Source organism: Cavia porcellus, unplaced genomic scaffold (genome assembly GCF_034190915.1).
Source record: "Cavia porcellus strain 051 isolate PalLab524CR breed Dunkin Hartley unplaced genomic scaffold, mCavPor4.1 scaffold_24, whole genome shotgun sequence".
Classification (NCBI taxonomy): domain Eukaryota; kingdom Metazoa; phylum Chordata; class Mammalia; order Rodentia; family Caviidae; genus Cavia; species Cavia porcellus.
The window spans coordinates 2,368,604-2,391,882 of NW_026947507.1; the positions used below are offsets into that span (position 1 = coordinate 2,368,604).

General features: G+C 39.3%; 1 protein-coding gene across 2 annotated transcripts in view; it reads left to right on the forward strand.

Moving 5' to 3' along the window:
* The window catches only part of LOC101788203 (low-density lipoprotein receptor-related protein 1-like), a 46,478-nt gene that overhangs the window by 16,333 nt on the left and 6,866 nt on the right, over positions 1-23,279 (forward strand). For both annotated transcript variants that reach the window (XR_010042539.1, XM_023561875.2), the window contains exons 15-30: positions 3,801-4,112; positions 5,052-5,264; positions 7,153-7,335; positions 7,883-8,098; positions 9,870-10,108; positions 11,337-11,466; positions 11,667-11,851; positions 12,623-12,803; positions 16,874-17,092; positions 17,550-17,733; positions 18,629-18,830; positions 18,919-19,083; positions 19,371-19,571; positions 20,379-20,928; positions 21,330-21,455; positions 22,854-22,964. Coding sequence is in view for 1 of the 2 variants with exons in the window: in XM_023561875.2 (XP_023417643.1) it covers positions 3,801-4,112; positions 5,052-5,264; positions 7,153-7,335; positions 7,883-8,098; positions 9,870-10,108; positions 11,337-11,466; positions 11,667-11,851; positions 12,623-12,803; positions 16,874-17,092; positions 17,550-17,733; positions 18,629-18,830; positions 18,919-19,083; positions 19,371-19,571; positions 20,379-20,928; positions 21,330-21,455; positions 22,854-22,964 (3,417 nt within the window). In the remaining variant the exon portion in view is untranslated. The remainder of the gene's footprint in view (positions 1-3,800; positions 4,113-5,051; positions 5,265-7,152; positions 7,336-7,882; positions 8,099-9,869; positions 10,109-11,336; positions 11,467-11,666; positions 11,852-12,622; positions 12,804-16,873; positions 17,093-17,549; positions 17,734-18,628; positions 18,831-18,918; positions 19,084-19,370; positions 19,572-20,378; positions 20,929-21,329; positions 21,456-22,853; positions 22,965-23,279) is intronic.

A 23,279-nucleotide genomic window follows, 5' to 3' on the forward strand; every position in this document is an offset into this window, starting at 1 on the left:
TCCCACACTCCTAAATGCCACACCCGCTTTCAAGTTTCCTATACTCCAGCTTAATGTAAACAGCTACTTTTTAAAAGAGAACTGAAATGAGTTAGGGGTGAGTAGTTAGTTTTCTGCATATCTGTACCCTGGGTGCTGTGCCAAACACCAACCATAGGCTTTCCTGCAAGTGCTGCATTAACATGCCTCTGGGATGTCCTTCAGGGTAATGTCATGCAGCCAGTGTCCTGTGCCCAGCCCAATGTGGCACATTGAAATTTCTAATACTTGATTTAGGAAACAATTAAGAGAAACTAAAATGGGCAGTGATCTTTTCAGGTATCTGATCTCTGCTTAGGGAACCCCTCACATGAATATCTTCCCACTTAATTAAATGCTGCCTGCTCCCAGTGTGCTATCTGATTAATTGGTTTCTGTATCACAACTGCTATATTAAAGATTACAGAAAACTGACATTTTCATCTGAGCTGGCTCTTGTATGATATATGGAGATGCTGTGTCTATGATAGTCAATTTTTTATGAGTACAACATATATCTGAGATAATCAGCATATAAAGAAAAGTTAAATAAGTAAATGAAAAAAGGCTTTATTTTGGCTCAGAGTTTTAGAGGTTTCGTTCTGGTGGATTCTTTGCTCTTGGGTCTCTGGTGGGAGAGCTGAATGGCAAGGATAGGAATAAACAGCAGAGCAAAACTCTTACTTTAGGGCTCAGGAGCAAAAGAGAAAGGAGGAAGAGGCCAGAGTCTCAGGATCCCCTTCAAGGGCACACCCGCAGTGACCTAAAGACCTTTCTCTAAGCCCTGCATGTAATATTGCACCACCTCCCAGTAGTGCTAAACTGAGGACCAAACCTTGACACATGAGCCTTTGGGAGCTATTCGAGATCCAAACTCTAGCAATGGCTAAATCCTGGACAAAGGCATCTAACCTTTTATATGCATTAATTGTAGTATCAACTCTGCAATCTAGACCTATTTCCAGAGCGCATGATTTCCTTACAGCTCATGAACTTGTAGCTTTCACCTTATTTTTATATCAAAATGTATTGATGTCAGTGGTTTTCTCTTGGTTGCATTAATCTTGTCCTCATATGAAAATCTGAAGCTAAAAAACATAAGTGAAATTCCTATTCAGAAATGGGAGGGCCTCAACATTCTGTCTTAGAAAGATTAGTCTGTCTGTAGGAAGCAATGCAGCGTGGCTCAGAGAACATTCTGTGACCCTGGCAATTGAGCTTTCAACCTCAACTCTGTACAAGGCCAAAGCTAACTCGATAATTCCAGAGCTGAGCACTCATTCTCCGTAGTTGGAAGAGCCTGACACAGGAGAGGCCAAGAGCTTAACATGGATGGCTCAACTGTCCATTTTAACTCACCAACATCAAGGCATTTCTGTTCTCTTGGGAAGGAGTAGTACATCCGTTGGGAGAATTCTGAAATGTAATTTTATGGAAGTTCCCTCTCATGAGAATGTGAGGACTAATCCAGAGACAATCCAGTCCTAACACCCCATCATCAGGGAGAATTTAGAGCACGTTAAGTTAAGCCCTGTGTGTTCTGGGATTGCTGTTCGCACCCCTGTCCCGCTTTACACTTTGCCTCTTTGTTTACTTTCCTCATATTGTAACATTTGAGCTATTACAATAATACTGAAGGATGTACTAGAAAAGGCTAACCGACTCGCTTTCTGGGGGCGGGAAGTGTGCATGTATATGCCAAAGTATGTCTACAATAAAGTTTATTGTTATACAGCGTGTATAACATACAATCTACTAATAAAGAAAAGCCAAGATGTTCTTTATTGTGAATTTCTGCATTGTTATTTTAACTGATTTTCACAGGATGCTTTTTATATTGAATTCTTGGATTGGAAGCCAATCTATGGTTGCAATTCAAGCTCAATTTAACAATCTCTAAATAAATCCTTGCATAATATCTGATTATGTAAAGACATTGTTGAGAATAGATTTAACTCAAATGTAGGTTCTTACTTTTGTTTCCAAAAGGAAAAGAGACAAAAGCGAAGCAGTGAAGACACTAGAATTAATTCATCAACAGCATAACTTCTTTACTAAGCTAAATAATAAAATTCAAGTAACAGAAAAATAGCTCAAATTTTGTTGTGGCATTTACAGTAAAATGGCTATAAATATGACATGCATAAAAGTAATCTGAATTATTAATACTTTGTCATTTTCTTAAATCTAGACAATGATGAATTGGCAAATTTTTGTGTAAAACACCAGACAGTGACTATTTTAGACTTGGTTGGCACTCTACCATTGTGCCATGAAAGTGACCATAACATGTGATTGATTGGCTACATTCCACTAAAAGCTGCCCAGAGGAAAAGGCATCTGGCCCAGATTTACCTCAAGGACAAAGTTTTTTTTCTATCCTTTTTCTATGATGCAAAATTTAAGAAAAAGAAAGCCCTGACTTATAGTGTTTAAAGTTTTCATGGTGTAAATACTCCCACAATGACAGATTTTGATCTACAATACAGCATTGTTGAATACAGAGTTGAGAAGTGATATATGGTGCAAAACTTTATACAGCATCTCTAACATATGAATACAGTTGATATAAATAAACAATAGAGATACAGGTTGGGCTGTATCTCTAATCCAAAAACCTGAAATTGAAAGTGCCATGAAAACCAAAAATGTTTGAGTACCTGCCTATATGATGTAGTAAGTAAAAAAATCTCATACCTGACAGCATGTGGTGAGTGAAGTCAGAGTACAGGTGCACTGAAACTTGTATAACAATTGCTTTCAGGCTGTATGTGTACAATGTATATAAGGCACAAGGAATTTCATGGTTAGATTTGGGTCCCCTCCCCCAGGACCCCCCTTTATGTCTCTCTCTCTATATATATATGAAAATTTATATGTAACACATATGTAAATAGATATTTACATAAAGAAAAGCTATGATGTTTTTATTGTAAATTTCTACATTGTTATTTTAAGCGATTTAATTATTGTATGTGTATCTTGTAGATATTTACATATATTACACAAAGATATGTATGTAAAATTTTCTAAAATCCAAAATCCAAGCCGTATCTATTCCCAAACATTAGATAAAGAATATTCAAATATCAAAATGTAGGAAAATAAGATGCAATGGGTTAAATATTTATTACTTTTAATAAATTAACATAACAGTTAAATTTTACATGGACTAATCAGCCTAAAAGACTCTTGAATTTAACAACTACCAGTTGTGAGCTCATGCCAGTAAACTGCAGTACTCCACAACAGATGCCACCCTCACATGCTATATGTTGTAACTGTAACTCTCACAGCAACTTTAGAAAAGAAGCACTATCGCTATCATACTTTTAAGAAAAGTGAGGCACAGAAGTTAACCACTAACTCGTGTAGAATAGGGTTTTGTAAAAGGCTGCTGGCTTGCTAGCCTGATGTTGGCTAGACTGTATTCTAGAATAGCTCAGATCCTAGTAGAAAAAAGAATTGAATCTGAACTTAGAGATCTGCACTCAGACACAGGCTTTGCCATTGGATATCTAATCTGCCAAATGCAGAGAATGAATGCTTCCTTTGTCAAGTTGCTGAAAGCATCAAATGAGGTCCTATAACCAGTGCCCAGAGCCACAGTTGGCCCAGTGAGGCTTATGATGTGAAAGAGAACTGTTGGCTTGTGAGGGACAGATTTTTAAAATCTTGACTGACACTTGCCCATTTCCCTTGTTTCCGAGGTCCAAAGTTTGAGTCAGTTCCTGAATGTACTTGAAAGCTCTTTGTATAATACAGTTACTTTTCCTCCTCAGTCTGCTCAGCAAACGTGGACATACCGACAGGGAATGTGTACTGGCTACCCTGTGACCGCAGTGCCATTCAGAAGACCACAATTCCTGACAGAGACACTGAATCGCTGTATCGCACAGGAGGCATTATACTGCAGCTGCTTCTCGACTGGCCGCGGAGGACACTGTACTGGGTGGAGAGTAGCAGCCACCTACAAAGTATGACCCTCGATGGCCAAAACAGACAAGCAATCTGGAGCGGTTCCTGGACGGCAGACATCCAGATGGCCTTAGACCTCAGCTCAGCTAGCATCCTTTGGACCAGCAAAGGGCTGGGTAAGTTCAGTGGGAAGAGATGTAGGGGATGAGCAACACCAAACTTGTCTTGTCTTTAAAGGTGTAATGTTTCTAGCCCTTCTTTTAAATTTCTGTTTTTATTGTTGCTATTTCTGGATGTGCTGAAGAAACTTTTTGTTTTTAATCCACACACAATGGATGGTACATATTTATGGAGCACATTGTGATACTTTGACCCAGGTATGTGTAATGACTAAATCAGGCTAATAAGCAAATATATCATATCTAACATGTGCCACTTTTGATTTTTTATGGTGAAAATATTCAAAATCTTCTCTTCTAGTTATGCCAGTTGTTCTAAGAACTGATTAGGCTTGGCTCTACCTCTAATTTTAATAGTGAAAGCCTGGACAAGTCACTTACCTCGAACTCATCTCTTATCTGAAGGTCTATGTTAAGGATTTAAAAGATAGAAAACCTCAGAAATAATACATATAACTGCTTTTTTATACACTTAGTAGCTTTTCTCATGTTTGGAATTTATTTCTGCTTCTATACATAGAAGTAATGGAACCCAACTGCCATTGGAAAGGAGAGATAATGTGATGTCAGATGCGAGTCATTCCTTCATAGCTGATTTTGAGCATTGTATCATGCAGAGGCCATCCTTGAGGACCAGCAGAGAGATGCTAATAACTGGATATGTTTCATATATATGAAAAATAGTAAGGCAGTAAAGTCATCTCTCATTTGTCCTCAAGGCAGACCATAATCCTTTGCTGTTTGGGAGCTTGAGATATATTACTGGTCTGTCTTTCCATGTAAAATTAAAAGCTACAAAATTTGATAGGAACACTATGAGCTTTGGTTTAGTTTTGAGTCTTTGGACCTCAATCAAATAATCCCCTCTCACTGTTCACCTTACCTGTCACAGATCACTTGTTTAGCTCATCTTCTAAAACTTCTACTCTTCCTTAGGGTTGCAAAGTCTCAGTCTCCTAAAAAACAGAACTTACTCTTTGAACAAATCCTGGAGTGATGGGCTCATAGCAGCCCACACACCCTACCTGGTGACCGTGGACAAGACAGCTCTCATGCTTTGGAACAGGAAGACTCTGGAACCCTTCTCAGTGCTGAAGGAGCCACACATAAGGAAAGTGATCATCTTGGCGGAGAACCAGAAAGTGCCAGGCGAGTCTTCCTTTGTCAGGCTCTTCTTTGATACACACCTTACCTGCCTTCCTCCAATAAAATCCTGAGCACTGTATTGTATGTGTGGCAGGTGTCCCAAGTCAGAATTTAGTACGTCAGGTCCTTAACTTTTCTATATTCTGGAAATATAAAGGTATAAGACATTTCTCAAAGTTGTTAACGATACGTGTCTCTCACCATTATTCAAAGAAGTTTACACACCATTTCCTTTTGGAAATCATCTTGAACATTAGCATATTCATGGTTTTTCATCTGCCAGTAAAGAAATCCATTTAATTTGCACCTAACCAGCTTCCCACACTAATTTACCAAAGAATCATTTACCCCGCCTCCCTGTGGAATGCATAGCAAATAACATTTCACAGGTTACATGTCTCTTATCTGAAATACTTGGGATGAGTGTTTCAGATTTTGAAACATTTTGGAATATATATATTTGCATATGCATAATGAGCTACCCTGGGGGTAAGACCCAGGTTCAAGCATGCAATTTATTTATGTTTCACATGCTCCATAAGCACATAGCCTGAAGGTTACTCTATACAATATGTTTTGTGCTCCTACATTTTGACCATGAGTTGTGTCACACGAGGTCAGGTGCAGAATTTTTGACTTATGCCATCACATTGATACTCAGATAATTTTAGATGTTGGAGCATTTAGCATTCTGATTTTTGGATTAAGGATGCACATCCTGTACCATGAAGATCAGCACTCTTCCTTTTTGAAGTTGTGCCAGGATTTTTCAGATAAATCTGCTTAAAGGTAGATTACCTTTATTTTTTTCTATATAAATCTTTAACATAGTGCCGAAGCCTCTGCTCCTGAATCACGAGACAGAAAAACAAATTCATATCATAAGTTTCATTGGGTCCTCAACGGCAGAAACAGCTGGATGTCCCACGAAGGAGCAGGAATAAGAGGACAGAACCGTTCCTGCGATGTCTCTGTTCCCGAACTGTCTGCTTATTTCCCTTTTCTGTCTGTGCTACCTTACTTTGTAACTCACTGGTTGGTTTAACCTGACCTGGAAGGCAAAGAAACAGCAGGCATGAAGCCCTATTTCTTATATGCAAATGAAGTTTGCAAATGAAATGAACTTTTCTGTAACAATTTTAGCTAGTCTAACACATCTCTTCAGTTGCTACCATAGGTGCTGAGGAATTCTAATTGATAACTTTATCAGTGTAATTTATGCATTTCAACAAGTAAGTGCCTATTGTATGCTGGCCTTGGTCCTAGACCACTGGATGCTCTAGCAGGAAACCTGAAGGACAGTCATGTGTCACAGTGATAGGAACACATTCTGATAAATGCATTGTGAAGGGACCGCATCACAAATACACTTATATGAACCTGGCATAAATCTTTACTGTACATAATTGTACATACTGTACTTCCATATGACAGAGAACACAGTAGGCTTATTTACACCAGTGTTACCACAAACACATGACTAATTTGCTGTACTCAATATTGATACCAATAGCATCACCAGGTGATAAAAAATTTCAGCTCTTGTAATCTGATGGCACTACTTTCATTTGTACAGTCTATTCTTGACCAAAACACTGTTCTGCAGTGGATGGCTGTACTTTTTATTTCCTAGACTGGAACAGAACATAAGACAGTGAAGAAAATTAAGATTAAAGTTCATAGTTCATAAAGAGAGACCAATCTTCCCAAATTATGAAGTACACTCAATCTCAAGATATAAACTTTGAATCAATTTCAGCATTCTTTCTACGAGGTAGAGAAATGTTGGTCCTCCACCACACACAGCGTTTCAGAGGAAGGCAGGGTAGGCTCGGCTCCCCCTCCCCCAGGACCACGTGGACTGACTCGCTGAGACACCGATTTGCTCTAGATCCCAAGGCTGAAACAGCGGCCCCCGCTGCCCTTCCTGCTCCACCTCTGCTCTGCACTGGATCCTCTGTGCCCTGTCGTGAAGGGAAGAAGTGCGTCTCCCCAGAGTCCCTTTGCGATGGGGAGCAGGACTGTCTGGATGGCTCGGATGAGGAGAACTGCTTCCAGACCTGCCACAGACCAGGTCTGTCATCTTCCCTGTCTTCAGTCTTCTGTGCCAGTTATACCACTAAGCTCAGAGAGTATAGTATGACCTCTGACAGTGTTTCCTTAATTCTAATCATACCAGCTTTTCCTAGACAGGTTAGATAGATGAAAGCCATCATCTGAGTGCCTAAAGATATAAATCTTTAGCATAGTGCCGAAACCTCTGCTCCTGAGGCTTAAGCCATGTGCTTGACTACTCCCCCCTTGCTGCCTCAAATCTGCTAAGCAGTGCTATATTTGCTTTTATATAGGCTGGGCCGTACTGTGCCCTAAGTGGTCCATGTGCAAGAGTTGGTAGTGGTCTAACGGTATCAAAGTGATGAAACAAACAAGGCCTTCTTTAAATGCAAGGTTGCTAACTTGTTTGACCCAAGCATATCATTAGAGCTTGCATGTGGATCCACTAAATTTTAAAACTCAGATAAAATAGATTTGAGAGTTACACCTCGAACTCCAAGAAGAGTAAGTTAACCTAATTTTGAACCTTTTATGAGGGGTGCTAGCATCTGTCCTTTCCACTGCAGGGGTCTTCCAGTGTCTGGATGGGAGCAGGTGCATAGAGGGGAAATACCGCTGTGATGGAGCCCACCAGTGCCCCGATGGGTCTGACGAGGTGGCCTGCTGGAAACCCCCTGAGGATTGTTCTCTGCGTTGTGATGAAAACACTCGCTGTATCCCCAAGAGCTGGCTGTGTGATGGGAACCCGGACTGCTCTGACAAAAAAGATGAACAAGGATGTCGTAAGTTCTGTGCAGCTTTCTGTGATTATTTTAAGCTGTGTTACAGTTGAGTCTTCTTATGTGTGGTAGTTATGTTCTATAAAGCTTTTGCAAACACTGAATTAGCAGATGTCAAACCATTGTTGTGGGGGCAAAATATGAGGTCGGGTTCCTTTGAGTCACTGGTCACAACGTTTTTGTCAGTCATTGGGCATGTGACTTTATTGTGTGTTTCTGTTTAAAGATGTCTTAATATGTATTGACGATTCATCAACCTTGAACTCACAGTGCCTGTCTGGAAGCCTGTCTACTACAAGTGCTTTCTCCTTGAGACACATCACAGCCTTCTAGTGCCCAGGGACACCAGATGGACTGCTGCATGGCATTTGGGAGCTATTTTAAATAGCAAAGTCAGTAAAAGTACACAAATGTGGAAGGACGGCCCTAAATACACTGCAGAAAGGACACTTATTTACAATATGAGAGTCGATTTAAGAAGGCAGAGAGTTGCCTTGTATAGTTATAACTAGGATTGCACATTGGGTGATTCAGATTTTCTTTATTGCTCTCTTGTATCAGCAAATGACCATGAAGGTATGGAAGATTTGTGGTTAGCAAGTAGCCTAATGTGTAAATACTGAAGCCACACATAGTAAGGGATGATTGTGCTTACCACAAGGCAACAGAATAAGATGACAACATTTGGATTGGAGGAATTTTGGAGATTATACTGAGCATCCCTCATATACAGAATACTACTTCCTGAAATTATTTCTTGTGAAGCCAAAATTTACATCCTTGAAGATTAAAGTTTTGGTTCTAGGGCTCTTCAGGTGAGAGACCATCTCATTTGTAGGTGTTAGTACTTCCCCCCATCTTTATGGGATATATGGTCTTCATTTTTATTCTTACCAGTGACATGTTTCAAAGACTGACATCATCCTTCTCATGAGGGCAGAAGAAAGAATTATGAGAATTGAAGTGGGAAAAAAAGGATGCGGGTGAGGTACCAGCATAGATTTGGGCGTGGAGGTGATTACTTAGCCAGCGGCTATGACTGTGCTTGCGTTCATGGGACTAACAAAGATAAGCAATACAGGGAGAAAGTGAAAAGACTAAATCATTTACTTATTAATACATACTTAAAACAATTTGTGTTTTCATTATGTGATCATTTTTCATGCATACATCTGGTAATCTGAACAACTATTTTGAAGACAACAGTATGCAACACATTAATTATTGTCAATCCTCTATTATTCTGTTTTGAAATTCTATATCATCATTTTCATTTTTTAATTTGAAATTTTAAAAAATATATACTTGTGGTTTTCCATAGGGCCTGGTTCTTTTTCTTGAACCAAATCAAGTGGTATCTATATGTAGATATTGAGTCCAAGAGCATAAATTATATGTTCCCATGTTGTAGCAGATTTCTTCTTCTCCTTTTTTGTATATGAAATAAAGTACCTGTACTTCCCTAGCGGAGAGTCCTTACTCTGCCAGGGTCCTTACTTTTTCCCAGAGTCTTTCTACATATCTTCCATCCTTGTGTCTCAGCCCTTCTTTTCTAAGACAAAGGGGGTTTTGAGGCAGCTTCTGTGTGTGGGGGGGCCTATTAGTAGTTCCTTTCTGGCATAACTCTCAGCTTGCACCACTCTCGTGTTCCGACACCTACTGCAGATGATTCCCATGGCTGTAGCAGGAGCCAGGTGACTCTTTAAATCATTTTGTTGGTCTTTGAATTGCTTCACATCTGGCTGAATTCTTACTTTAAGCTTTATTTTTTCAGTCCATGAGAACTGCAGTACATCTGAATTCAGGTGTAAGAGCGGCCAATGTGTGTCCTACTCTTTGCACTGTGATGGGAACCCAGACTGCCTGGACCGCTCGGATGAAGAAGGCTGTCCTTCTGCTTGGCCTCTGCGGTGCCCGGTGGGGGAAGTGAAGTGCAGGACCAGTGGAGAATGTGTATTAGCAGAGTGGATATGTGACCATGACCTAGACTGCAAAGATGGAAGTGATGAGAAGGTAGCACACTCTTCTTTCAGGAAAATACAAAAGTGCCATCAACCTCAGCTTCCATAGGTAACTGGTTCCAGGACCTCTCAAGGATACAAATATGGCCTTGCTCAGGTCCCTCACGTGAAATGGCACGGGAGATATTTGATTATAATCCATATATTAAATCATCTCTAGACTACTTACAATATCTAATGTAATGTACATGTTATATAAGTAGTTGGTATACTGTATTGCTTAGGGAATAATGCAAAGAAAAAATTTGATACTTGTTCAGTACAGATGCATCTCACTGTTTTTGATTTGCATTCAGTTAAATGCATTGGTATGGAATCACTAGAGGGCAAGAGCTGACCATAGATTTCTAATCACAGCAGTAACACATTTTCTATAGAAAATTTGGGAAAACATAAGAGAGAAGTCTCCCTTAATCACTTCCCTAAAAGCCACTCGTAACTTTATTAAAGTATCTAAAGCATCAACAAGCGGCTGTTAAAAATCAAACTTCTAACAGAGGCTGTATCTATTTTGTAGGAGGAGATTTTCAAGTATTAGATATGATAACTTTGTCCTATGTAGAAATATGCACTGGAGACGTGAACAACCCTACCACTAACTTTGCTTAACTGTCACTCTGAAGTTTACAGAAGCTCTAAGACTATATAAAGTGCAGTCTGGATGTGAATTTGCTGATCTCATATGACCTTCAGCAAGCACATGGGAAGGTTATATTTCTTCACAGGAAAGTGGGTCTAGGGTTTTCCTCATCCTGTCTGAGGGGTTGAGAATTTACATAAAGGCTCTGGGAACTGGCTGGTACATAGGTGCTCCCCTTCCTCCCGAGAAGCCAACTCACAGTAAATGCAGAATATGCTGTCAGTTTTACCAGCTGGAGCCTGGGTTAGAGTTGCTGAAACATATTCCTTTGTGTATGTTTCCTAAGTGCAGTTGAGATCAGTTTGACAAAATAACACATTTCCTCCCACATTATGCCCAGATTTGTATATTTAGAAATCCTCACCTGAACTTAGGTTTGTACTCTTAGGAAAACCTCACCTAAACTCCAGTTACAGAAAGAATTTCTTAAATTTGTGTCACTTCTGAGTTTGCAGTCTGCATGGGGCTTCCTTGCAGGAGGGATCTGAGAGCACCCTGCTACCACCAACTCTCCTTCCTCTGAGGGCCCTTGCCCTCTGGCCCTAGATTCCAAACATTCTCATATGTTCTGTATTCTCAGGACTGTGATCCTGAGGCGCTCCGGTGTAGCCCACAGCAGTGGGCCTGTGCCAGCCGAGACCAGTGTGTGCCCGACTTCTGGCACTGTGATGGGGAGAGGGACTGCAGGGATGGCAGTGACGAGGCTGCATGTAAGTAAAGGAAACACAGGGGACCCTGGTGCTCTTGTGACTTGGGAGTGAGAAACCAGCTCCTTGAGCAAAGGCTGCAGCAGCCAAAATCCATTCCTTTCCCCAAATGAGGGCATGTTGACTGCACCAGGGAAGCCCTGCCAGGGAGGAATGTCTAGGAGGTGGATTATAAGATTCTAAGTGGGGGGTCATCCCAACAGGCCCCCCTCAGAAGTGCCGGGCATCTGAGTTCCAGTGTGGCACCTCTATCTGCCTCAACTTCAGCTTGGTGTGTGATGGGAAGCAGGACTGTGCTGACAGCTCGGATGAAGGTGGCAGGTGCCAACTATCAGCATGCAGCCCCGGACAGTGTCCCCAGACCTGCCACTCATCTCCGGTTGGGCCTGTGAGTTGCTTCCGCTGTTCTTGGTCTAGGGAACACAGGTGTTTCCCTATTCCTGTCTTACATGGCAGGGCTGATGGGTTGCTACCCTGAAGTCTTACATGGCAGGGCTGTCTGATGTGCCCAGGCCTTTCCTGGCTCCTGGTGAATCCTGTCCAGCTCCTCCCCACCTGTGTCTGGAACTCTACCACTCAGTCTACTTCCGTGTCAGCTCTGGGTGAGACTTGTGGGTAAACAAGAAATCTTTTGATTACTCTAAGAGTTAAACAGCTCCATGGGGTTGCAGTTCAGGTAACTGACAACTTGCAAATCATCTCTACCATGTTTGGAATCTGACCTACCCTTAAACTGAGGATCATCTGTTCTCTAGTTAATGTTTTTAGTTGATTAAACACAGCACACTTAATTCTAATGGGAAAGTAAAAGAAAACTGTTCTGTTGCCTGGTCATAGAAGCATCTCTTTTGATCGACAACCATTTCAGTTAAGTTTGCTTGCTTTTCCTCTCACGGATCCTGGTTTCTCTTACTGAATCTGGGTACCTTTGCCCAACTCAGGACCCAGTGATGTAAGAGGTAAGGCAAAGTAGTTAAGGCAAAGAGAAACAAGGAATCTATTTTAAATAGATTGGTTCTAAGAATTGCTGGCCAATAGTTGCCAAAATGGAATATATCTCCATGTGTTCTTCTTTACCAACTGATCTCCTTGCCTGCCACTTTTTAAATGACTACTACTCTGTCTTCAGAAAGGCTCAGTGTCTTCTCACCTCCGTCAGGTCTGCACTTGTGAGCCAGGCTTCCAGAACCATGCAGGGAGCTGTGAGGATGTGGATGAGTGCCAAGGGTCTGGTGGTCAGCCTTGCAGTCACACCTGCGTCAATACCGAGGGCTCCTACATCTGCACCTGCCATCCTGGCTACTCCCTGGAGCCTGACGGCCATGCCTGTAAGGCAACAGGTAAACTGGAACCGGGAATGTCTTCTAAATCCTAGGTCACTAGCTTTAAATTCTTCCTTTTTATGGAAAAAAGAAAAAAACAACATTTCATAACAAAATAATAGAGGAATAACAGTAGTTAATACCTTGCATGCTGTTATGTTTAAAGTAGTTGCTCAGGATATAAGATATGGGTATAAAAATTTCTCCAATCCATATTAACACAAAACCTTCCTCTTCTAGGAACTAAGAGACACTAATAGCATAACTGACTTGCATTTTTTTCCTTTTGTCTATTGTCCTTTCCCCTTTTACCCATCCTAGTTCTTTTTCTCTTTTAAACAATTGCTTCCAATTTCACACTATCTATTGTACATTTTAGAAGTTATTTACTCTCCCAGTTTCTCACATTAGGGAGACAATACAATGTTTATACATGTGAGACTGATTTGTTTAACTTATGAGTATGATCTCATGTAGCCATTTACTTATAAAAGTCTTAAGTTTATCCTTCTTTGTGCCTAAATAGTACCCCATATGAAAATATCACATCTTTTTTATCTATTCCTCAACTGATGGATATTTGGGTTGTTTCCAAGATTTAGCTATTACAAATTGTATTGCTGTCAACATAGGTGCACATGTATTTCTGTGATATGTTGTTTTTAATTCTTCTGGGAAGATACCAAAAGGGAAATAGCTGGGTCAAATGTAACCTCCAATTCTAGTTTTCTGAGAAGTCTCGCTCTGGCTGTACCAGTCTACGTCAACAGAGAAGGGTTCATTTTTTCCCACACCCTCTCCAGAATTTTTTGCTGGTGGACCTCTTGATGATAGCCATCCTTTCTGGGGTGAAATGGAATCTCAATGTTGTTTTAATTTGCATTTCTCTAATGACAGTGATGCTGAACATTTTTTCATGTGTGTATTCATCTCACATGTCCATTTCTGAATTAAGTCCTTGAATCTGAGGGGTGTGATTTTTTCAATTCTTTATATATTCTAGATAGAAATCCTTTGTCTGAGGGACAGTTGGCTAAAGTTTTTTTTTCACTTTGTTGATGATTTCTTTTGCTGCATAATATCCTTTTAAAAAGATGAGATCCCAGTTGTTGATTCTTTGAAGTTTTTCCTATGCAGTTTAGGTTTCGTTCAGAACTCTCTACCTACATTTATGTCTTCAAGATCTCTACCTAATTTGTCTTCCAGGAGGCTTAGTGTTTCTGTTTTAATATGTAGGGTTTTGATACATTTTGAATTGACTTTAGTACATGGTGATGGGCATGGTAGTAGGTCTAGACTTTGGCATATTGAGAGCAAGTTTTTCCAGCATCACTTATTAAAGAGGCTGTTTTTCTTCTGGTAGACATGTTTGGACCCTTTGTCAAAGATAAGGTGAGTGAATGTCTTTGTAGTTGTGTCTGCATTTCTAATCTATTCCACTCATCCTCATGTCTGTTTTTTTTTTTCAGTACCATTTATCACAGAAGCTTTGTAGAATAATTTCAAGTTAGAGATTGTGATGCCTCCTACCTTACCTTTATTGCCCAGGAATGCCTTTGCTATTCTAGATTTCCTCTGGTTCCAGGTGAATTTTAGGATTTTTTTCCTAGATCTGTGAGTTATGCTAATGGTATTTTGATCAAGATTGCATTAAATATGTATAACAATTTGAGGGAGTATGGCCATTTTCACTATGTTGGTTCTACCTATCCATGAGCAAGGGATACCTTTCATTTTCTGATATTCTCTTCCATCTCCTTGTTTAGAGTGCTATAATTTTCAATATATCGAAACTTTCCTTCCTTCATTAGATTGATTCCTAAGTATTTCATTTTTTGGATGCCACTGTCAAGGATGTGATTTCTCTAGTTTCTCTCAGGGAGTTAGTTGTTCATGTAGAGGAATGCTATTGATTTTTGAGTGTTTACTTTGTATCCAGATATACTACTGACTTTGATTACTAAACCTAGAAGTCTTTTGGTAGGGTTTTTGGGGTCTTCTATGTAGAATGTCTTGTCATCTGTGAACAATAATAATTTAAATTTGATTTATTTCCTCTTAGGACTGCTTTCATTGTGTCCCACAGGTTCCAGTGTGTTGTATCTGCACTTACATTTAATTGTAGATATTGTTTAGTTTCTTCCATAATTTGATCTGTGACCCATTTGTTGTTCAGGCAGGTATTACTTAATTTCTATGCATTTATAAAGTTTTGTGGTTTATTTTTCCATTAATTCCTAATTTCATTGAACTATGAAACTATGGTCAGATAATATACATGGGATAATTTCATCTCTTATGCACTTACTTAGGCATGTTCTATGGGTTAATATATGGTCTATTTTAGAGAATATCTCATGTGCAACTGAGAAGAATGTGTACTTTGATGTTGTTGGGCAAAACACTCTATAAACATCTAGTAAGTTCATTTGTTCACAGGTTTGATTCAGTTCTAATATTTCTTTACTAATTTTTTTGTCTGATTCACCCATCTATTTGTGACTGTAGGGTATTAAGGTCCCTCATTACAACTGTGTTGTTTATTTCATTTTTCTTGTCTACTGAAATTTGTCTTATACAATTGGGTGCACCTGTATTTGGTGCCTACATATTTATGATTATTATCTCCTCCTCTTGAAGTTTTCACTTCATAAGTATATGGTGATTATCTCTTTAGCTCATGCTTAGTTTGAAGTTCACTTTGTCTGCGAACAGAATAGCGACCCTTGCCTTTTTCTGCATTCCTGTTGCATGGAATATTGTTGTCAATCCTTTTTTGAGGTAAATGTGTTTCTTGTGTGCAGCATATTGTTGGGTGTTGTTTCTTGATCCATTCTGTTGATCTGTTTCATTTAATTGGTAATGATATGTGTTGACTTATCTTTGTTGTGTTATTTTCCTGCTGTTGGCTCCCTACTTTTTCCCTCTGTTTAATTGCTCACCATGCTTGGTGATTTATTTCTGTTGTTGTTTTTAAAATTGTCATTTTTATCTCTGTTTAAAATATCTTTCAGTACCCTTTGTAGAGTTGGTTTGCTCGTCATGAATTTATTCAGTTTTCTTTGTCATGGAAGTATTTTATTTCTCTATTGATTTTGAAAGATAGTTTTGCAGGGTATATCAGTCTGAGCTGGAAGTTATTTTCTTTTATAACTTGAAATACTTTACTCCAAGCTATTCTTGATTTGATGGTTTGTGTTGAGAAGTCTGCCGTGATTCTGATGGGTTTTCCTTAGTAGGTGATCTGTTTCTTTTCTCTAACAGCTTTTATTATTTTTTTCTTCTGCTGAATTTCCAGGATCTTGATTATAATACATCTGAATGTAGATTTATTTTGGTTATGGTGAATTGGAGTTCTATATGCTTCACTTTTCTGTGTGTCAGATTCTTTTCCCATTCTTGGGAAATTTTCTGCTATTATTTCTGCAAATAGTTTTTTTTTTTTTGTCATCTGTGTTGATGCCTCCTTTTCATTTATAACAGTTATTCTTGTATTATTTTCCTTTGTGTTATCTTGCAGCTGTTGAATTGTTATTTCCTGATCTTTTGTTATTTTCAAGATATCCTTCCTTTCACAATCAGCTACCTTTAAATTCTTAAAACTTCTAGGAGCATAAATCTGAATCTCTCTTTAGATCTCCAGCTTATTTATTTGTACTTAGAAAAAGCCTAACCTACCCCCAAAGACATTTTTTGTACTTTACCTTGTACTTTACACTGAATGACAGTTTGAAACTGTCTATAATAAATTATTACTGTAACAAAGCCATAACTATGGCTGCTATATTCATGGATCAACCTTACCTGTCCTGTAAAGCATTTCTTTACACGTGCCTCCCCTCAAAATATTGTCAGAAATGTGAGAATTTTTTAAAATTTAAACTACTGTTTATTTACTTTAAACACCTTTGAAGTTAGTTATTGTTCTAACTGTGCCATGATGAGAATTCCTTTGATACAGGATAATTGGCATCTCACCTTTGGCAATGAGAGCGAAAGACTACTGTGTCCTTGGATTTCTAGCTAGCACTGGTATTCACTTTTCAAACTCTTTTAATGCCATATTGAAGGCAATTCTTACTTCATAGGTACTGAACCGATCCTGCTTGTTGCAATACAATCTAACTTATTTCTCTATGGACTACGGAGTTTGAAAGAAGATATTCTGACAACTATCGATAAGAACCTGATTATTTTCTCTGTTGACTATGACTTAGTGGATCAGAAAGTCTTTTGGGCAGATTTCAATGCAGAAAGTATACAGTGGATAAGTATGGACACAACAAGGAAAGGCACTGTGGTGAAAGGTAAGCCCCTTAGTGTGGCATGCATCTTGCCCTTGCTAAAATGCGCATAGCATACATAAGGAAATAAATGACCATTAACATTCCAAACATTAGTGTGGTTAGTTTCCTAACTAAAAGGCCAAGACTTGCTAGTTGGTAAGATGCATTGCCAATTCAGTTGACAAAGGAGTGTGCCAAGCTACTGCCTTGGCTATCTCCTTAGCAAAAAGAAATCAAGACTTGGTAGCTGGAAGCTGCTTATTACAAAGATGCATTGTCAGCTCATTAGACAAGATGGTCTACCAAACTATCTGTAAGTGATATTATTTCTAATGGTTATCTTCTTCTGCAATAGTGTTTTGAACATTTTAAAGAAGATTGCTATCTTGGAGATCCGTATAGCAGGGGGGAAATGAATCAACATGGCATATAAAGGTTATAGTTTATCATAAGTACACATGTTGAATGATTTCTTTAGGGATAAAGTCACACTGTATAGCAGTTGACTGGATTGGGAGGAATCTGTACTGGACTGATGGGACAGCTGGTCAGATTTTGGCAATTCCACTGACTGCCGTTTGGAGAGGAAAATCTGAGTACACGATTGTCTTGGATGATGACTTGACTCAACCCCAGTCTTTGGCTTTGGATCCTCTAAATGGGTGAGTCAGTGTCTGATTGCCGGACGAAGACCTTCAAGTTGGTTATTCTTCCAGTGTTCCATATGCTTGTGTCTCCTTAACACAGAAGGAGTGAATAGAAAACTTGCTATCATGTTAGATTTTATGGTGATGTGGGTCAACTACACACATGATAATCTTAAAAGCTTCTTGAAAAAGTTCTTAATTTCAGTAAAATGAGAAGTACATGTGAGCTCACTTGGTGGTCCACCTGGACTTTCTTCTGCTAAAATATACCTCTGGTGAACTTTAAAATGGCAGCTAAAGGGAGATTTTAACTAGTAGGAGTACTTAATTAACAATAATCTGTATCTGAATGAAGCTTGAGTTGTTCTGTGTGGAGTCTCTTCTCTTTGAAATGCTGAGAAAGTTAATATTCACATTCCTTCACTGGTATGATGATAAGTGTATCAAAAGACACAGGAAAACTAGGATACAAAGAGAACACATATTGAGTTCCTTTCTTCTTTCTTACCTTTTACATACCTGTAACCAGAAAATTAACAGTAGCCTTTGATACAACCACTAGACTATGGTCGGAAATGAGGTCTGAGGTACTCATCTACACATTGTGCTAGTCTATTTTCTACCTATAAAAACTTGTGTATTTTCTGGATATTTTCCAGGATAGGGACTAATAGCCTCCCAGGTTTTTCATACAACTATGATGATAGATACTTTACCCTCAAAAGATGACTTAATAATCACCATATAATTTCAAGGAAAAGTTTTTTTTACTATTACACAATTATACTTAAAGAATATACCTAGTTAAAGGTTAAGAAAAAATCATTGGGCTATCAATGAGTATTTTAGGGAATGTATTGATATTATGCAAGGCAATGCATTATCTTAAAGCTGACTTTTATTCACATAGGTTAATGTACTGGTCTGAAGTTGGAGAAGAACCTCAAATAGAGAAAGCTGGAATGGATGGAAGCAGCCGGAAAATACTCATCGATCAAGGTCTTGGACGGCCAACAAGCATAGCTCTTGACCAGTTAAGTTGGAAGATATTCTGGTCCGATGACAAATTTCACAGCATTGGTTCTGCCAACTTAGATGGCACTGGCATTCGTGTAAGTGTCCTTTTGACAGGAGGCTTGTTTAAAATGTCACATGTCTGGTGTAGAACTCACTCCAGAAAGCTCACCTTTACCACTTTAGATGTTGCAGCTAACACAAATCAAGAACCCGTTTTCAGTCACTGTTTTTGAAGATGAAGTCTTCTGGTCTGAGATGAAAACGAGAACAATACAGCGTGTGCAGAAGATGACAGGCAAGAGCCGGGCTGTCCTCATCAAGCGCTCTGGGCAGCCCTATGGACTCAAGGTGCCCAGTGTGCTCTTTAAAATATCTCCCTAGTTTTCCCTGACAAGCCTCTGTGTGTGTGTGACCTCTCTAGATATCAACCTTAACGATGTCAGTCTATAATTTTATAAAGCCACATTTGGGCTGGGAGTGTAATTCAATGGTATAGTGTGTGCTTAACATGCACAAGGCTCTAAGCTCAGTATCTCTTACCATTAAAAAAAAGAAAAGAAAAAAGAAAGGGAAAGGCGCATGCTCCGTTTTTAAGGATTCAGGAATGCATAGTGGCTTCTAGCTATTTTTTTCAGGTAATGCACGAAGTGCTACAGCCCAGGTCTTTGAACCCTTGCCTGGACACTGGATGTTCCCACTTGTGCCTTCTGAGCCCACGATCCGAGGGAAGCTGCTTTTGCCCAGTCGGTTCCTTGCTTACAGATGATGGCCTCAACTGTGTCCCCCTCCAAGAGTCTGCATTTGTCTTCCTTGTGTTGCCCAGAGTTATCACACAGGTACTGACCTGAAGCTTCCCTAGTATGCTCCTGCTTGCTCTGTGTTCCATTTCAGACTTGGACATTTGAATCCTCCACATACAGTCATAGCTGGTAAGCGCCCTTGCCCTCGAAATAATCTTCAAATACATCCTACGTTTTAGTGTTGACTGTGTTGGATGCCATCATGGTCCAAAGAAAGTATCTTGGCCAAGCAAAGTATTGTTTTTTAAAAAATAATTAAATGAAGACCCTATCTACCTAAATGTCCCTAGGAAGTACTTAGTAAACCAGAAAACAGTCAAGTTAGGGGTCTGTGAGTTTACTTTTGTTTAATTGTCTAAAATGCAGCCTATTATGTGGGGGTAGTAACTCTAAATACAAGCAGCTCTTTTGGCTTCCAGCCTGGGGAGAAAGTACATTTTGTGAAGAAATCTGCCTTAAATTATAGGAAAATAAAAAGTATGAACAAGTAAGTCATCCCTTACATCTGCCATATAGAGGACCTGTCAACTGTGGTCTTTTAAAATGACAAAACAGATTTTGGAGTGGGTGACTAGCTTCAGTTTTAGTAAGATACTAATTAGTTGTATATTATTTTGAAGAAAAGGGCTTAACAAAGGTGAAAGTCTTTAAGACACAAGAATTCCAGAAAATTTCAGTACTCAAAGGTCCAGGAAGGGAAAAAAAAAATAACTGATCACAGATTTTAGAAAATAAAAATACTGAAAAGTTGAACTTAAAAGTCATCACATTGATGCAGAATTAAGATATGGAATTATATTAGATTCAACCAGTATTATCCATCCACCTTTTTTTTTTCTGTAGATCTATTTGAAAAATCTCAAAACTTTACCAAGACAAGCAAATTTGCCAGAACATAGAATGCTTCCTTTTATCAATGTGAACCAGCTTACGTCAATGGATTATCTTGTGCAAGAGAAGGCCCTGTATCTTTCTGAGTTGAATAACGGTGATATCAGGCTACTGAGGCTTAAAGAATCGGGGACACTTTCTTGGAGGAAGCTCTTTTCTGTGGAGGGGTCTGTGATCGACCTTGCTGTGGACTGGCTGAGTGGAAACATATATTGGATCGACAGTGAGAATCCCCACATTAACGTAGCTTCCTCAAATGGCCAGTACCCCATTGTCTTGCTCCGTGAAAATCTTTCCCATCCAGCTTCTGTTGTTCTGCACCCACCTGCTGCAGCCATGTGCTTGGTGGACTTGGGTCCCTGGAGTGACGGGAGTCGTGAGTCCAGCATTGAATGTGCCGCCATGGACGGCAGTGGGAGAAAGGTACTATGGCAGAAATCCCAAGTGCCTGTGGGCCTGGCCTTTTCAGATTCAGGGACTCGACTGTACTGGGCTGATTCTGGTAAGCTGCTGTTATCTACATTCTAAACATCAATCCAAGCGACCTTAAGCCAAAGAGAAATAGTGAAGTTGTATACTCTGGTCAGCACCAACTTCAAATAGAGTTTAGGCCAGTGTATATATTTTCTGCCAATGTATTCCACACAAAACATCATTTTCCAGCCTAAATAGCATGTTATGATGCATGAAATCATGCAGTTTCCCTTTTGTAAAAAAATATAATTGAGGATTTAATTAACATGCATGAGCAAGTCTATGCAAATTCATGTTAGAGAGGGATGAAGCCAAACTGGCTACAGAGAAGGCATGGCGGGTAGTGTCCCTTGGGAGGTGAGGCAGGACAAGACACAATAAGTTAAAGCTGTTTGGAATAAATAAAATTAACTGAGCCTGTCTTCCTAGCGCGAGGACTCATAGAAAGCATTCAGCAGGATGGCTCCAGACACAGAGTAGAACGCAGAGGAATTGAGGGCCTAAGCCTCTTCACATGTGGCCAAGGCATGCTGTTCTGGACCACAGTTGATGATGGTAGGTTTTCATTCTGTATGTGGTCATCTTTGCAATCTGAATTTACTCCTGATAATCCGAAGAGCATCTGCTACTGCTGCTTAGGAACATGTCTTTGGAAGTGGCTTTCCTTCAAAGTATAACTAAGCAACTTCTCTAACTTGAAAAAGCATGTATAACAGTGATTATTTTACTTCTGGGGAACTTTGACTTAATTGCTTGTTCTTTATATGAGTAGATTTATCCATTTTTAAAATCCTTAGCTTTCATATGAGGCTCTTGCTGTCAAAGTTACAATAGTTAGGTTAACTTTCTGTTTATGTGACAGAGCACCAGTGATATTCAAATTATAAGCAGGAAAAGTTTATTTTGGCTCATAGCTTCAAGATCTCAGTCTGTGGTTGCCTCTGGGCCTGGTGAGACAGTACATCACAGTGGAAGCGTGTGGTAGAGGAGGTTGCTCACTCATGACAACAAGAAATAAAAAAGAAAAGAGGAACCTTCCTTCCAGTGCACACCACCAACAATCTAACATCCTTCCATTGCACTGGGCTTCACATTCTGAAAGTTCCAGTAAGCTAAAGACCACGCCTTCCACACAGAGGCCTTTAAGGACTATGTATCCAAGCTACAGTAACGGTGTAGTAGAGAGCACTAGGCCAGGGATTGGACCTTTGTCATATACCTGCTCTGCCAATTAGTAGCTGAAACACTTTGCCTGCAAAATGAGTGCAGTGTCTAGATTAGTTGACTGAGTATGCATGAAATTACTAGTTGACCTATAGAGCATTCCAGCATGGCATTTCTGACATTTCAAAGGGATTCTCCTGAATGACAGGCTTCTGGTACATTATGTGTGCACTAGGTTTCTGTGTATAAATCTCTGACCATTTCCAGACTTGACTAGAAAATGATGATTAAAATAGATGTCTCTTTACATTTTCAAATTCTGGTTCTCTGGCCAGTTCAGTTGGCCATATCAGAATTTTAAAAACATATTTTTGGACCCTACTCCAGAGACTTCAATGTGCTAGATATATGATGAGACTTTTGGATCTTTCCAAAATCCACTGATAACTCTTGCTGCAGATAAGCCATTTCAAAATATTACATTATTATTTAAAAATATTATTCACCGCATGGACTATATGTAAGTGGCACATTTCTTTTTGTTTAGACGTAGCTTATTAATACATGAATTTACTTATAGGAAAGTATATGATAGTTCTATTTTCTCTTGGAACTTCTCAAAAGATTTAGGAAACTACATGTATGTCTATTCTGTAAAACTTTAGTTATTCATCTAGAATTTATCCAGGTAAGTAAAATATTTACATTGAGCAATGTTCTCTGCTCAGGAAGTTTCTTTAAGAGAAAATTTTGGTTTTGTTAATGATCATTCATTGGCTTTTGTTTTAGCCGAAATCACTAAAGTTTGGTATAGCAAAAAGGAAGTTCCAGAAAACTGGTGGTTCCAAATTGACCAGAAGATTGTGGATTTAAAAGTGTATAGTACCTTTAATCAACAAGGTGAGTAAACTTGCAATGATTAGACAAAAGTCTGCTGAATTTCCTTATGGAGAGTGTTGAGTTGTATCTCAACTGTGCCCCAAAAGCTCATGTGTTGAACTTTTAGTCCCATTTGCAGCTGGGAGGGATTTGGGGGAGGTCCACAAGGACTCTCATCTCATCAGTGGGTTAACCCATTGAAGGAGGCATAATTTCATGGCATTATTGGAAGGTGGTAGAAACTTTAGGCTGTGAGGTCTGGTTCGAGGAAGTACGACTGGCTACATGCCTGGAAGACCAACTCACCCTTGTTAATCCCTTTCCTCCCTTCCCCCT